The 16,636-nt window shown below is 48.0% G+C and overlaps 1 protein-coding gene across 1 annotated transcript; it reads right to left on the reverse strand.

Moving 5' to 3' along the window:
- Positions 1-1,212: 1,212 nt before the first annotated feature.
- On the reverse strand, positions 1,213-10,810 carry LOC144328390 (C-signal-like). Its single transcript, XM_077931408.1, has 7 exons — positions 10,740-10,810; positions 10,168-10,393; positions 5,597-5,648; positions 3,605-3,792; positions 2,466-2,624; positions 1,835-1,939; positions 1,213-1,398 (listed from the first exon to the last, which is right to left on the reverse strand). Exons 1-7 carry the CDS (start codon positions 10,808-10,810, stop codon positions 1,282-1,284), a joined length of 918 nt encoding a protein of 305 aa, XP_077787534.1. The 3' UTR covers positions 1,213-1,281.
- Between the last annotated feature and the right edge of the window lie 5,826 nt (positions 10,811-16,636).

Consider the following 16,636-nt stretch of genomic DNA (forward strand, 5'->3'; position numbering starts at 1 on the left):
TAGCTCCGTCACCGGGTCATGTCTGACCTGGTAGCAGAGAGCAGGGGGAGCGTGAACAGCAGCTTCCCTGCCCCTCTCCTACCCCGAACTGTGGCACGTGAGAAGAAGAAGAGGAGTTTGGATTTGATATCCCGCTTTATCACTACCCGAAGGAGTCTCACAGCAGCTAACATTCTCCTTTCCCTTCCTCCCCCACAACAAACACTCTGTGAGGTGAGTGAGGCTGAGAGACTTCAAAGAAGTGTGACTGGCCCAAGGTCACCCAGCAGCTGCATGTGGAGGAGCGGAGACACGAACCCGGTTCCCCAGATTACGAGTCTACCGCTCTTAACCACTTCACCACACTGGCTCCCCTTTGAAGGCACCCTTCACGCTCCGCCCTCCTCGGGCACACCCCATGCACCCACCCAGGGCAGCACGGGCACCGCTGGGCAGAAGAGGCCCTCAATACTCTCTCTGACCACACCCGTCTCTAACTCTTCTTCACAACCTCCTCAAGAGCTTTTTCGTGGCTGAAACATGTCCTTGAGCAGTGATGATAGGTCCCCCTTGCTTGGACAGAGGAAGTGTGTGTTACGTGAATCCCAATCTCAGACCAGTGAGAGACTTCATGGCAGGTGCGCCATCCTTGTGGGGTCATGGGCAGGCTCCAATGGACCCTACACTGGGCCCAAAGGGAACCCAGCACACCTGGGTCATGGGTGCTATTGCTTCCCTTGGGCTCAGTTTCTTTGGAATAGTATCACTGAAGAATGTGGTATCTTTTTGACAGTGGTTTTATTTACACATACAAACCCTCTGAGTGTCCCTATTTTCCGGAGACAGTCCCAGATTTACAGAAGCCATTGTTGTTTCTGATTTCATCCTGGACCAGAATGCCCCTCCTTTGCTTAGGCTATCCCTATTTTCATCAGAGAAATGCTGGGAGAGTATGGAGTTATGCAACCCCCGAGCCAAGGAGATAGGTAACTATACAGTACAACCTTTAGAAGACAACAACTAGAAGACAGCCCTGTGTAGGGAAGTATTTTTTTAATGTTTAATGTTTTATTATGTTTTTATACCATAAGGGGGCTCCTGAGGGAATGTGACTCTCAGACTGAAAGATCTTTCAATCCATGGCTAGTCCTTAAAAACAATTCTGCGTGAAAACTAATCTTCAATGGAACCTTCTGAAGGGAGAGTCAAAAACATTTTTCCTTGAATCCCAGGCAGTTTATTGGATGCTCTCTAGGCAGAATCCTAGAGTGTTAAACCCCCTGGCATCGTGAAACAAATCCCTCACCAGGGTACTCTGCGTCCTTCCCAGTCCACAAAGGTACCGTTATCCACCTCAGAAAGTGTGGAGAGAACTTGAATTATTCCTCGTGTACTCTCTTCTACAGTCAGGTCCGCCTCCTGTGAAGAAAAATATTGTAAGTGAAGGATTTATTAAGTTCGGGAAAAGTCATTCTTGAGCATCAAATAGCAGAAGGCCTAGATGCTGTTGGATGTCTTGCTTATAGGATTTCAGTCTGCACATTAAACATTGCTTTATGAAAGACAACCAAGTGGCCATGCATGCCAAAGGATAGCAGATCACTGTAAGGCCTCAGAGGACTATGCTTGCTTTTCCAGGAGCAATTCTGGATATTATTAGAAGCACCAACTCATAGATGCTGCCTTCATTGCCCTTTTCTTGTGCTTTTAATACCTCCAAGCAGTGAAGGATGGGGCACTGGAGCTACTCAGGCACCACCATCCAACTAAAAATGTCAAGCAATTTGTTAAAAGAAATATCATCCTATAGGGCTGTCCACCTTTTCCATGATTACCAAAAGCCTTGAGCACTTACTTGCATGCCTTGAGTTTTCACCCAGCCAGGATGGATGCAAACACACAGAATCCCATAAGCTGGATACGTGAGTGACTGGCATTTGGTGAGCATGTTTAAAGCAGCCTGCAAGGGAGAAAAAACAAACCATGAGCAGAGGGTGCATTGAACTGTGGGGAGCTGCTTAATATGAATTACTGCAAGGTGGCTAGAAAGGATTTGGAGGCAGAGAGGTTTGTAAGAGAAACTGGACATCATTGACATTCCTGACACAAAAACTAGCAACTTGGAAGTTATCTATCATGGACACCACTCTTGAACAAGATTTTTGACAGGCATTTGTGAGTGTTCTCCATGCTTGTTGGCTGCATCATTTTGCTAACTGATATCTAGCTTTCGATGTTGGTTCTATGTTCTGCAAGAAGAAAAAGACTGTACACATGCTATTTATTTGTAGAAAATATCCCGGCATCTTCCCTTAATGCCATCCACAGATTTAGAAAATGCAACATCCTCACAACGGAAGTTTGTCTCTCAACATTTATCTGTGGGCAATGCATGATTATTGCCCAGATGCACACATACAGCTATCATTTGGAAAGATAGTCGCAGCAGGGCAGAGGAGGCTGCACATGGATTTCACATAAGGTACCTTACTGCAGCGATAGGCAACAGTCATCTTTCTTTCCCATGCCAGCATAAGTTCTATGGAGCCTGCAGCACTGGATGTATTGATAATGGCTGCCTTGCAGCAGCTCAGCCCTTCCTGGGGATATCTCTGAGCTGCCATCTTCAGCAGGGGCAGAAATGCCTAAAAGAGAATAGAGATCATGGCTGTTGTTAGGTCAATGAATGCAGTTATCCTAGGGCAGTGATACCAGAGGAAAGCACTGGATGCACTGTATAAAGTTGAAGGTATATATGAACAATGCTTGTAGCAGAATTAGGATTTCTGATCCAATAATAATAATAATAATAATAATAATAATAATAATAATAATAATAATAATTTTTATTTATATCCCGCCCTCCCCAGCCTTAGCCGGGCTCAGGGCGGCTAACAACAATAAACAGTACAAAAGTTCCGCATAAACAACACTCTAAAATCATTCATTCTAAAATTAATACTTTCTATAAGCTTTTGCACAAGAAGTCCTGTAAGACTTAGTATACATTTAGAATTGTTTGAATGCACAGCTGGGCAACCTGTGCCCTGGCCTCATTTTATGCAGCCCCCAACAGGTCCTGAAGCTGCTCTATTCTAAGGTCTCACCCATGTTTCTTCCTTCTAGTTTGCTTCTTGGCATTTTAAAGTTGTCCTTCTCCCACAACTTCTGCAATCTCTCTCTTTTACTATGTGTGTGCACAGCACACTAAGATAGGAAAGGCATTAATGTCATCTGTTTTCCAGAAAGTAGCCATATTGAGCCGTTCTATTAAAAAAAATTGTCTGCATGTTCATGAGAGCAGCCCCATTAAACGTCTGGGGAAGGAAAGGTAGAAAGCATTCCTATTTTTATGCCAGACTGATGTTCAGCGACTGGTGGATCTATCAATGTTGGTTTATCATTTTTCCTACCTTAAGTTCAATTCTCTGAATTTCCATATCAGATTGCAATTATTTTCTTAAAATCCTCATGAAGATTAATTGCTCAAACAAATACTGCTTTTCTCCTACACAGTTTGTTAGTTTTGTTTAATTCTCCCAAAGGGCCAGAACATCACAGTTATTACCATGGCAATAGGTAGTGAGTAAAGGGTTTTGCAGCCCCATGAAAAGCAAAAACTTACCTGGCTCACCTGAAGTGGCCCAATAGTATTGACGGCATATACATCTGCCATGTCCTTTGCATTTTCTTTCTCCAGGTCGTTTCCAGAAATAACACCAGCATTGTTCATCAGGAGGTTCAATCCACATTCTCCAACACACCTTTGCACTTGCTCCACAGCTGCCTTGATGCTCTGGAGGTCAGTGACATCTGCAGAATGACATTTCTAAGCCCTTAAGAACTGAGTGGTGTGGGGATGCCCAAGGGACTAATAAAAAGGCCCTTTTAAAACTACCAAGGCAGGTGGCTTGGGGGGATCTTACAGATTACAAGTTTGAGAGGTGCTTTTCAGTCCACGTATTTGTCACCTTGGCCTGTCAGCTCTTTTTGTTAGCGTAGCAGCTACCACAGTCCACTTGAGGAGGAAGAACAAGTGCTTCTCTGAATCATGGAGGTGTGTGTGTTTTTACAGGGAGCACAGTGAGGGCCTGATTTTTAAAAATGCTTGCACCACATTCATATCACTCTGTCAGAAAATGAGCTCAAAGCAAGGCAATTGTAAGGCCAAAGTACTTAATGTAGGTGGAATTCAGAGAGAAAAGTTTGGCAACACTTTACTGTGTGTAATTTAGGGAGAAAGCTGTGGGGAAATTTTGTCTCTCTCAGTTCAGGCCTTGCATATACTGTAGCAAGAAGACATTCAGCCAAAGGTACATATAGAAGAAAACTGCTTAGGCTGCTTTGCATGCTTCCTAATCAACACCTCCACCCAGCTGATTCATAACTAATTGACTTCAACACTAGCATAAGGTTACCACACGTCCCTGTTTCCGGGGACAGTCCCTGGATTTACAATCAGTTCCCTGACAAAATCATATCATTCCTATTGAAGTTGAAAAGTGTCCCCGGATTCATTTTAAAAAATCTGGTAACCTTACACTAACATAATTAACTTTTATGAAGCACACTGAATGATCCCTGCAGTTTCACTTCCAACATTTTATTCTTTACTTTTTATGAAATATTTGGGACAATTAGACACATAGAAGGTAAAGCTGAGCCCTAAACAAGGCCACTGTGAGTCCCAAGTACAGTAATACCTCAGGTTAAGTACTTAATTCGTTCCAGAGGCCCATTCTTAAACTGAAACTGTTCTTAACCTAAGGTACCACTTTAGCTAACGGGTCCTCCCACTGCTGTTACGCCACAGGCGTGATTTCTGTGCTCATCCTGAAGCAAAGTTCTTAACCTGAGGTAATATTTCTGGGTTAGTGGAGTCTGTAACCTGAAGCATATGTAACCTGAAGCGTATGTAACCCGAGGTACCAATGTATAGGGGAATCCCCACATATGTATGGGTTTTGCAGCAGCACTTGTGCAAGTCTATCCTGTTCTGCCTCTGACCTATTCTTCCCCCCTTCTGCCCTGTTCTGCCCCCTCCCTGCCCCTTGAGGTGCCAAAAATGATGTGTACATCAGTGGTTGTGCGTCAGTGGAGAGGTGCCTGAACTTTATTCTGTGGACTATGGTAACATACAAGGGGTTGTGGTACCTGTTCTGGAAGCCTTGCCTCTCTGTGTCATATTGCTTCTATATGTATTCACAGACACAGAAAAGTAGAGTACCCATAAGAGACAGTGTTAGCCCATGCCTTTGTAAGCCATTTTGGAAAGTTCCTTTATGGCTCTCCAATTGTTGCTGAACTACAACTCTCATCAGTCCCAGAAAACATAGTCAATGGCCAAGGATGATGGGAGTTGTAGTTCTGCAACATATGGTGGGCCAAACCTTCCCCACACATCTATTATGTGATGATATGGATAGAGACTACATATAGGTGCATCTCATTTCAAAGCTTCAGTGAAGTTGTGGGAAGAATCAAAAGTACTTATCACTGATATTCTGTAACAGGGGAGCAAGTCATCTTGTTTTCCAGTTACTGCTTTGTGGACTGTACTGGTTTCCACTGGTGCTGGGAATGTCTATTCATCCCACACTTGGAACGTGAGACTTACCCAGCTGCACCACCACCAGATTCTGATGCTGGCAGGCCAACTCCTTTATTTCCTGTCAAAAAAGAAATGTTTTACCTCCTTGATTAAACTGGAACTAGGCAGCAAGAGAGACCCAGAGCCTTAGAGCTGGTTCCTAAAAATGCTTAGCAGAGTAACAGACACTTAGGAATCTCACTCAGAGCAAACCCTTGCCAGGATAACATCCTCCTCTCCAATATTAATAGGGTGAGCACACCATCAGAGATGGACAGAAAACCTGGGGCAAGGAAAAGTGGTAAGGAGTCTGAAAGTCCTCATTCTCCTCCTCCCTCTATGCAGGCTTCGTAACTCTCCCGAGACCACAGCCTCTTTCTCACCAGGTCATACCCCTCACTGGCATTGCTCTACACCCTCCTCAATGCTTTTGCCTGACTGAAATATGCCCTTGTACTGTCACAGTGCCTTTTACTTGTTCTGATGGAGGATGGAGAGAGGTGTATGTAGACTTTTGCATCAGTGGCACGTAGCCGATTATACAAGGGCAGCAGCCATATCTGTTGCCTGGCCCACTTTTGCTTCTGACCCCCCCCCCCAGCCCCCAGAAAGTTGCCCACAGGGGAATGTATTGAAGGGAAACTGTGGAGGATCAACATAAATTCCAGTGTAAGACTTCAGCTGTTAGGACACTGTTTTATTTAAAGGCTAGTAGGATGCATTGGTCTTATTTTAATTTCTCTATTAGCTCCTTTGGGGATCGCTTTGTTTGAATGGAACCATTCATAAGATAAAACCTTTTTCCTAAGAAATACTTTTTAATCATTTTATTAAAACTTTAATCCTGGCTCACAAGTCCTTTTTTTAAAAAAATGATATTTATTGGGAATTTACAGTTACAGAAAAAAGAGAAGGAGGAAAAGCAAAGAAAAAAGAGATTAAACAATACAAATCAATAAAAAGTACCAAACATACAATACACCAAAATCAAAAACAAGAACAAAAAAATAAATTTAAAAACAAATCCAATATTCCCATACCCTTATCTTCATTAACTTGTTTCCTTGACCTCCTCACACCTCCCTTTTTTGTATTCTAATTATTAATTATCTCAGCAAATCCTTTCCATCTTTCACTGTATTCTGTCCTTTAGTTGTCTTTATTTTAGCCTTATCTTACCATAAAAAAACCCTAAAACTTAAAAACATATTTATACATAACTCCTTATAACATTTCTACTAAAGCCTAATAGTTTCATTCCAAGATTTTCCTAACAGTCGTTAATTTTGCAATATTTCTCTAAATGAATTTTTAAACTTTCTGCCAATCTTCATCCACCGTCTCTTCTTTCTGGTCTCGGGTTCTGTCAGTCCTTTCTATCTGTTCCATCTAGTCCATCAACCTGGTGATCTTATGTCCGAGGCTCTTAACCCTTTTTCATGTCCCTTCTGCAGATCTTCTTCATAATTGTACCTGCACTTTACTTTGTCTTCTGCTGGTCTTGTTCTTAATTTCCTTCCTTTGTCTCTGAGGAGTAGATCTTGGGGGAACAACCTAAGAGTGTCTTTATCCCTTCTCGGCCGGTCAGCCCGTTCTCCATGGTTAGCACTAAAATCCCAAAAATATTCCAAAATATACTTCAATGCCCCTCCAAAGTTGAGTGCCTCGACCACTCCAATCTCCTCCTGGCCCAAAACCAAATCCCAAAGGTCAGAGCATCGCTGCATAGGAGGATCTGACCAACTTGCCATCTCCAGTCCCGACAGGACTCCGTCTCTCCAAGTCTGCCTCACTCCAGATTCAGTCCTCAGAAACGACAGCTTATGCTCCTGCAGGGCCGCATCTCTCTCAACTTGTATTACTTGAGGTTCAACAACAACCTCCTCCTTTGTCTTCTTCTCAACTTGCCCTGTCAGGGCAGATTCCTGGGTCAGTTGTTGAGCAGGTTCTATATCAGTGGTCACTGTTTGACCGAAATTATCAATTGCAGTAGTCATCAAATCCATCTTCGCATGAAGCTGCTCCAACAAAGCACTTGTCCTGCACAAAGCAGACACTAAGGTTTCCTGTGTCAACATTCTTATCCAAGGTCAGAGCCTGTTTCTCACGCTCTCTAATTTCTACAGATGTAGAGTTCCCCAGGTCCACTCCAACAACAGTTCAAAAGCTCCCTCTAGAGGAAACAATTTCTATTTGTATCCATCCTTTTACAAGCAGATCCAGCAACAAAATTGCTTTCGTTTTTCAAATCTTTGTTCCTTTTTAGTGCAAAAGGAAACATTGGAGTCAATATGTTTCTCTTATTTAACTATCTGTCAACATGCGTTATTATTCACAGTCAATGAACTTTCCCCAAACGTCTATCTTTGACAGCCCGTTCCCAGGTTCAAGATGATAGAAATTTATCTTTCTTTACTCCCTCTCCTGCAGGCTTGAACAATTTAAGATTTCCCCCCTCTTCTCCTGCTTCCAAGGGGGGTTTGTAGTTTTAACCTATGGGAATTTAGTCCTTTACAGATGACTTTCCAGACTTTAGCTTGCGATGTCTTTGCTTCAAGCTGTTTACAAAAGCGGAAGGCGGACTTCCTGTTTAGACCTTCCCACTCCGGTGCCAAATTACGAAGTTTAGTAATCCAATTTTCCGTTCTACTCACGGGTACTTGTTTAGAATCCAATTGTCCACAGGAAAAAAGTCAGCGCTCTCCGACAACAGCAATGCGGCTTCACTCCGTGAAAAGAGCAATCGATTCGAAGCACCGCGCCGCTCACCTAACGTCGCTCCGGATCCCCGTAGCCGGGTTTCCCTGCGAGTAGGGGAGGCGCTAAAGGTGCCAGCCGAATCCCAGGTCCACAGGCTTTTCCCGCCTGTGGTTTTTGATGGGTCTCCGCCTCACCGTGGCGGTCCAGACCCTGATTTTCACGGAGCGGGTTCCTCCAGATCAGAGGAAGCCCGCCATTGCCGGTGGCACTAACCCGGAACTGGCTCACAAGTCCTTAAGGTAAGGTTACCAGATTTTTTTTAAAGAATCTGGGGAAACTTTTTTTTTCCTGAAAAGAGGGTGTGAAAGTTTTTTTTTTTTTTAAGGTATTTTTTAAAAAAATCTCCTCTGTGGTCTCCTCTGTCGCACAGCCTTCCTCTGCACTCCGGCCTGCTCTCTTGGAGTGCTAGCCACTGTGGAGTACCCTCGGGTCGGGCCTGGGCTTGGCCATGTGTCCTTGCCCTCCCGGTGCTCTCCTTCCTGTCTTCCTCAGCAGCAGCAGCAGCAGCGCGGCAAGGTCAGGGCTCCCCTCTTTTTTCTCCTTCCTCTTTTTCTTCCTTCTCCTTCTCCTCTCCTCCTTCTCCCTGCATTGTCTCCGGGGTTTTCCTGGCCCCGGAGCACCGATGGGCAGTCGGCCGGGTGCTCCCGCTGCTGGCTTGATTTGGGTCACCGGGGTGTGTGTGTGTGTCACTGGGGAAGCCCAGCCAGATGGGCGGGGTATAAATAATAAATTATTATTATTATTATTATTATTATTATTATTATTATTATTATTATTATTATTATTCCCCAGTTGACAGCCGGGCATCCCTGGTTCCCCCTCGGCAGTGGCAGCGGCAGTCTCAGCAGCCCGGAGCCAGCCTGGTAGTGCAGTTGGCTCTGGCTGGCTTCAGGAGCTGCTCGCTGCTGTGGCACCTGCCATTTTGCCTTGCCGGAAGTCCTCATATGATGTGTCTTGTGCCGTTGAACCATTCACGCAACATTCATTCCCCAGTAATAAATCTACAACATTTAAAATATAAATTCGGGGACATTAAATGAAATCCAGGGACATTCTGGGGACGGATTTTGTCCAGGGACAGATTTGTAAATCCGGGAACTGTCCCCGGGAACTGGGGACATCTGGTAACCATACCTTAAGGTCTCTATGATTATACCCATAATCTCTACAGAGAAATGTTATTGAGGAGGCACAAGGGAGTGTAAGGCAGCCTGGTAGAAATAGACACTGATCTATTTCTGGCATTATTACAAAGTTACAGTACTTTGAAGGAACTAGACTGTTAAAAGAGATAAAAATCCTGCATGGAGTTGACTTGGGGTTTAAGGGATTAATTTATTTCCTGACAGCCAATACTCTCCTCTGCTGGTAAACGGCTTAAAAAGGTGTTGAAACTTAATTCAGCAAAATGATAATTGCTGGACAAACCAGTCTACAGGTGGAATTAGAGTGATAGAGATCTTCTTTTATGTCCCTCCCCATTAATCTATGCTGTAATTTTCGAAGACTATTATATCGCAGCTCAACTGACCGCTAAGAGGCAGCACTGTGACCTACAGCTTTTTGGCAGCCTTGTGAGAACTGCTGGCCCATCACAGAAGTGTTGAGAGCAGCAGACAAGGCAGGCAGTGGGCAACTCAGATGAGCCACTGAAAACAGTCACACCAGAGCAGGGCAGCCACTGGTGAAACCAAAGGCCCAACAGCATTCTCTCCAACCGGGCGCCCTCCAGATGTTTCGGACTACATCAGGCACCCCATCAGGCACACAAAGCTGACATTACATTCTTACAACATAGTAACATCACTACTCTCTTATGCTACATTCCTGGTCCTCACCTTGCTTTTTGGTCCATCCAGGACTAGGGTAGTAGCAAAGACCCACTGAGGTGGAGTTGGCAGCCTCAGAAACTGCTTCACCAGACCCAGGCCAATTCCCGAATTGGATCCTGTCACCAGAACACTCTGAACAGGGAAATCTGTTGCCATCCCCTTGGAGCTGCAGCCTTTGGCTTCTATGCTTGTAACGCTTGCTTCAAAGAATGTCGGGTCATCACATGAGATGCTTTTATGGGAAGTAGGCACCTCCTTTAATCTTCAGATAATCTTATGCTGGATGCTACACCTCATTTGCTGACTAGCTCGTTGGCCATCTCTCTTTTTTAACAACAACAACCTCATTAGCAATGGAAAAATGAAGAAGTATTATGGCATTATGGTATAGAGGACAGAGAGTTCCAAATTAAAATCTTCAGTCAATCTCTCAGCCTGTTTGGCTTTGCAGGGTTGTTATGAAAATTTAAAAACGGGGTGAAGCAAATCACCATGTATCCTGAGTTCATTAGTGAAAAAGTACTAAAAAAGCATACCGTGTCACTAGGGAATATAATAACCAGGATGTAAAAACTAACCAGAGGAGGAATGGCATAAGCAGTGGCATAGGAAGGTGGGTGTGGTGGGTGTGGGCCACCTCGTGTGTCATCACCGAGGGGGAGGTAACAAAATGGCAAAAATGTGAGTTTTAAAAACATGGCTGGGGGCAAACAGGCGCCCCCACAGCAGACTCCTTCATCAGAGCCTGGCTCCATGCCAAAGATGCTGTGGCTTGGCTGTAGCACTTGTGCCTGGCGCAGCTCCACCCTGAATCAGGGGGCACTGCTGCTCACCTTCCTCACTGCTGCACGTCTAGCAGCTCTCCTGACCCAGCAGTAGAGAGCAGCCCTCAGCTGTGGCAAGGTGCACTTGGCTGCAGCAGCTCCATTTCCAGGTCAGAGTTGACCCAGTAGCAGATAGTAGGAGGGTCAGCGGCAATGCTGCCACCCAGCCTCCTTGATGTGGTGCCTTGCGCCCAGCTGCAGTAGCTCTGTCACCGGGTCATGTCTGACCTGGTAGCGGAGAGCAGGGGGAGCGTGAACAGCAGCTTCCCTGCCCCTCTCCTACCCCGAACTGTGGCATGTGAGAAGAAGAGGAGGAGTTTGGATTTGATATCCCGCTTTATCACTACCTGAAGGAGTCTCACAGCGGCTAACATTCTCCTTTCCCTTCCTCCCCCACAACAAACACTCTGTGAGGTGAGTGAGGCTGAGAGACTTCAAAGAAGTGTGACTAGCCCAAGGTCACCCAGCAGCTGCATGTGGAGGAGTGGAGACACAAACCCGGTTCCCCGGATTACGAGTCTACCGCTCTTAACCACTGTACCACACTGGCTCCCTTCCCTTCGAAGGCACCCTTCACGCTCCGCCCTCCTCGGGCACACCCCATGCACCCACCCAGGGCAGCACGGGCACCGCTGGGCAGAAGAGGCCCTCAATACTCTCTCTGACCACACCCGTCTCTAACTCTGTGTTAAGTCGTGGGTTGACATAGCAGCCGGCACAGCGATCTCTTCAAGTAGCTCTTTATTATGGTAAGCTGGAATAGAACTGACAGTGAACAGCTCAGCCGGCCTGTATTTATAGGCAGCCGGCTGTCACATTGTAACCACAACAGCCCAGAGTTCCCGCCTAAAATAACTGCCGCGGACCTGAGTGAAAACTATCTACAGACCTGAGTGAAAACTATATACAGTATCCCCCTGTTGGCCCAGGGTGAAACTACACTATATACAGTATCCCCCTGTTGGCCCAGGGTGAAACTACACTACATAACACCCCTCCCCACCGAGATAAGGCGTTAGTTACAATCGTAATGGTTTCCTTATATACAGCACTACGCGTAATGGTTCAATTAGGCACAAAAGCATATCGGTTACATTTCCCATACTTAGACCAACAGTGATACCTGTCCAACAACATAGTCCTTTAAATGAGTTGGGCGCTTGGAAACTCTGCCAGACCGCTGGGGACTGGTAGCCAAGTCCGGAGGGCCACACAGTTCTCGCTGAGGCTGTGGTGCGACCCTAGGTGGCGTTGGAACCAACTCCCCTGGATCCGCTGCTGTGAGTGGAGCCTCCGCAAGTGGAGTGGTCTGAGTCTGTTCTGAGACGGCTTGGTTCGGCTCCACGCTGGCAGTTTGCGAGGGAGGTGTAGGTGGAGCCTCGCCATCTGTACGTGTCTCTTCTGGAGCCGCAAGCGCAGTTGGGGGCACCTCGGTAGTGTCCAAGTCCCCAACCCTGCGCCTAAGTTGGTCTATGTGCCGTCGCCACAAGCGCCCGTCTTCGAGTGCCACCTGGTACGAGCGAGGTCCAGTGACTCCCACTACTGTGGCTGGCACCCAAGGGATGTCCCCCACATAGTTCCGGGCAAAGACCTGGTTTCCTGGGACAAATGACCGTGGTGCGTTGGCACAGCCTGGGGGTTCAGCCACGGCAAAGTCTGGGTGTAGCCGGTCGAGCAGTGACCTGAGGCGGCGGCCCATAAGCAGTTCCGCAGGACTCCTCCCTGTGGCCGCATGAGGGGTGATGTGTTGCGCGAACAAGTATTCGGCGACCCGCTCATGCCAGTCTCCCCGGTCCAGGCGCGCCAGTGCCTCTTTTGTCGAGCGCACCATTCTTTCCGCTTGCCCGTTGCTGGATGGATGAAAGGGTGCCGTTAGGGCATGGCGGATGCCCAGTCCCAAAAGATACCGCTCAAACGTGCCTGATGTGAACTGCGGTCCGTTGTCAGAGACAAGGACATCAGGACACCCATGCGTTGCAAACAGGCCTCGCAGCACCCGGATGACAGCTTCGGTAGTGGTGGAGGGCATCAGGGCGACCTCCAGCCATTTGGAATAGGCGTCCACCACTACCATAAAGGTCCGGCCGTGAAAGGGGCCAGCCAGATCGATGTGCACCCTCGACCAGGGTGTCTTTGGCGTCTCCCACGTGTATCCCTTAGCTGCCGGTGGTGCAGGCCTCGACTCCTGGCACGCTTGACAGGCGGACACCCAGGCAGTGATGGCATCGTCCATATTAGGCCACCAGACGTAACACCGAGCCAACGCCTTCATTTTGACAATTCCCGGGTGGCCAACGTGCAGAGCCTCCAGGACGCACTGACGGAGTCCCTGGGGAATCACGACGCGGTCTCCCCACAGCAGACAGCCGCGATGAGCTGAGAGTTCATGTTGTCTGGTTGCGAAGGGCTGGAACTCCGATGCAAAGGGCCCTTGTGGCCACCCCCTCCACACCCAGTTGAGCACCCGGCTGATGGTGCGATCCTGGGCAGATGCGGAGGCCACAGTGGCAGCCGACACAGGCGCTGCCGGAAGATCCTCAATCAGAAGGAGCGATGAAGCTGGAGCCGGGTCTTCCACAAATGCTGGAAGAGGGCAACGGCTGAGGGCGTCGGCATGGCCCATCGATTTCCCCGGGCGGTGGATGAGCCGGTAGTGGTAGGCAGCCAGGAAAACAGTCCATCGCAGCATGCGTGGTGAGAGGACCGGTGGAGTTGGACGATCACCGGCGAGGAGGCCCAGGAGTGGCTTGTGGTCAGTGATGAGGTCAAAAGTCCTGCCATAGAGGTATTCATGAAACCTCTTCACTCCAGCCACAAGTGCCAATGCCTCCTTGTCGAGCTGGCTGTAATTCCGTTCCGTCGGAGATAGTGTCCTGGAAAAGTAGGCGAGCGGTGCTTCTCTTCCATCTGGAAAACGGTGACTAAGGACAGCCCCGATGCCAAAAGGTGAGGCGTCGCAGGCAAGGACCAGCGGCCTGGATTCACTGTACTGTACCAGCACACTGTCCGAAGAAAGGAGAGCCTTGACCGCGTTGAAGGCCGCCGTCTCCCGATGACCCCAGGCCCAAGGCGTCTTAGTGCTAAGGAGTCGGTGAAGAGGCTCAGCCACTGTGGCTTTGTGGGGCAGGAACATGTTATAAAAGTTCAGCAGCCCCAGGAACGCCTGCAACTCCGTTTTGTTCTTTGGAGTGGGGGCCTGCTGGATAGCGCGGATCTTGGATGTGGTTGGGTGCCAGGAGTCGAGGCCTGCACCACCGGCAGCTAAGGGATACACGTGGGAGACGCCAAAGACACCCTGGTCGAGGGTGCACATCGATCTGGCTGGCCCCTTTCACGATGCACCGGAACGGGCTCCCTAGCAAGACGCAGGCTGCTGGACTTGCGGATCTCCTGAGCGGAGCGTTCAGCAGCTTCTGAGGCCACAGCCTCCTCAATGGCTTTCTGTAGCGTGAGGTCTGGCTTGGCTAGGAGACGCCGTTGCAGATGGATGTCCCGGACCCCGCAGACGATTCGATCCATCAGGGCATCGTCTAAGTCTCGGAACTCACAGTGCATTGCAGCCTGTCGCAGGGCGGTGGTGTAGTTGTTGATTGACTCCCCCTCTGCCTGGTTCCTGTGGTAGAACGCATGGCGGGCAGCAATCTTGGACGGCTTTGGTGCGTAGTGGTTGCGGAGCTTCTCTTGGATTGTGTCCCATGGTGATGCCTGGACTGCTTCAGGCGCAACCAACGCTCGGGCCGTCTCAAACACCTCAGGCCCACAGAGGCTGAGGAATAGGCCCCGCTTCCGATCCTGTGATACTGCTGTCAGTTCGTTGGCTTGGAGGTAGCAGTCGAACCGAGCGAGGTAGGAGTCCCATGATTCAGAGGCTGGCGCAAACGGCGGTAGAGGCACAAGTGAAGCCATGATTCCGATGCCGGCGTGAAGGGCGATGGATGGAACACAGTGCTCTAGCCAGAACAGTCAGCTCTGAACTGGTTCTGCCCAGTGATTTCGCTCAGTGATTTCGCTCTGTGATTCAGCTCAGTGATTCAGCTCAGTTCAGAGGCTGGCCGCATCTGGCTGTGCTCTGATGTCCATCCATCCCATCTTCGTCGCCAGTGTTAAGTCGTGGGTTGACATAGCAGCCGGCACAGCGATCTCTTCAAGTAGCTCTTTATTATGGTAAGCTGGAATAGAACTGACAGTGAACAGCTCAGCCGGCCTGTATTTATAGGCAGCCGGCTGTCACATTGTAACCACAACAGCCCAGAGTTCCCGCCTAAAATAACTGCCGCGGACCTGAGTGAAAACTATCTACAGACCTGAGTGAAAACTATATACAGTATCCCCCTGTTGGCCCAGGGTGAAACTACACTATATACAGTATCCCCCTGTTGGCCCAGGGTGAAACTACACTACATAACACTCTTCTTCACAAGCTCCTCAAGAGCTTTTGCGTGGCTGCAACATGTCCTTGAACAGTGATGATAGGTCCCCCTTGCTTGGACAGAGGAAGTGTGTGTTACGTGAATCCCAATCTCAGACCAGTGAGAGACTTCATGGCAGGTGCGCCATCCTTGTGGGGTCATGGGCAGGCTCCAATGGACCCTACACTGGGCCCAAAGGGAACCCGGCACACCTGGGTCATGGGTGCTATTGCTTCCCTTGGGCCCAGTTTCTTTGGAATAGTATCACTGAAGAATGTGGTATCTTTTTGACAATGGTTTTATTTACGCATACAAACCCTCTGAGGGTCCCTATTTTCCAGGGACAGTCCCAGATTACAGAAGCCATTGTTGTTTCTGATTTGATCCTGGACCAGAATGTCCCTCCTTTCCATAGCTATCCCTATTTTCATCAGAGAAATGCTGGGAGAGTATGGAGTTATGCAACCCCCAAGCCAAGGAGATAGGTAACTATACAGTACAACCTTTAGAAGACAACAACTAGAAGACAGCCCTGTGTAGGTGTTTTATTATGTTTTTATATATGTTGGAAGCCGCCCAGAGTGGCTGGAGCAACCAGGTCAGATGGGCAGGGTATAACTAATTAATAGTAGTATGGAATAGGACGTCTCTATTTTCATTAGATAAATGTTGGAGGGTGTGCACATATACACAACCAGAGCACAAGATGAAGGGCTCACAGCATCACTGCTACATCAGATCTTGCTCCTCCATGAGGTCCCTAGGGAGATCCCCCAAAGGTTTGGTTTCAGCTCTGAGAGGAAGTCAAGCCTCTGTGTCTTCCCAGCTGCAGACAAGACAAAGGCCAGCCTCTGACCTACTGTTCTCTTGCCTCCAGGATGATGAGTCCAGCCACGTGTGTGAGATCTGGCTACCCTTCCTTGCAGAGACAGTACTAGCTCCTTTTTCTATGACAACACGCCCATACTTGCTCAAGTCTTTAGGCATATAAAAGGATGCTGAGCAGGGTCAGCCTGACCTTTTACAAAGAAACTGGTTCAGGCACTTCAGCTCCTACTACAGACTCCCATCATCCAGATAAAGAACAACGGACTGTGGAGGGGACCCAAACACATAATCCAAACCAACCCCCTGCTCCTACAACAGTGAGTTGCACGCACTAAATACCTCTGGCTTTTGTATGTAGCCTTCTGTACCAGAGATGGGGAATCTGTGGCCCTCCAGATGTTGTTGAACTACAGT

Source organism: Podarcis muralis, chromosome 7 (genome assembly GCF_964188315.1).
Source record: "Podarcis muralis chromosome 7, rPodMur119.hap1.1, whole genome shotgun sequence".
NCBI classification, from domain to species: Eukaryota; Metazoa; Chordata; class Lepidosauria; order Squamata; family Lacertidae; genus Podarcis; species Podarcis muralis.

Excerpts from the sequence above, each read along its gene's own strand:
- LOC144328390 (XM_077931408.1), bottom strand. The coding sequence starts at position 10,810 with ATGACACACGAGGTGGCCCACACCCACCACACCCACCTTCCTATGCCA. Across the intron at positions 2,625-3,604 it reads GGCCACTTCAGGTGAGCCAG|GCATTTCTGCCCCTGCTGAA; the intron begins GTAAGTTTTTGC and ends ATTCTCTTTTAG. Across the intron at positions 1,399-1,834 it reads TGAAAACTCAAGGCATGCAA|GAGGCGGACCTGACTGTAGA; the intron begins GTAAGTGCTCAA and ends TTTTCTTCACAG.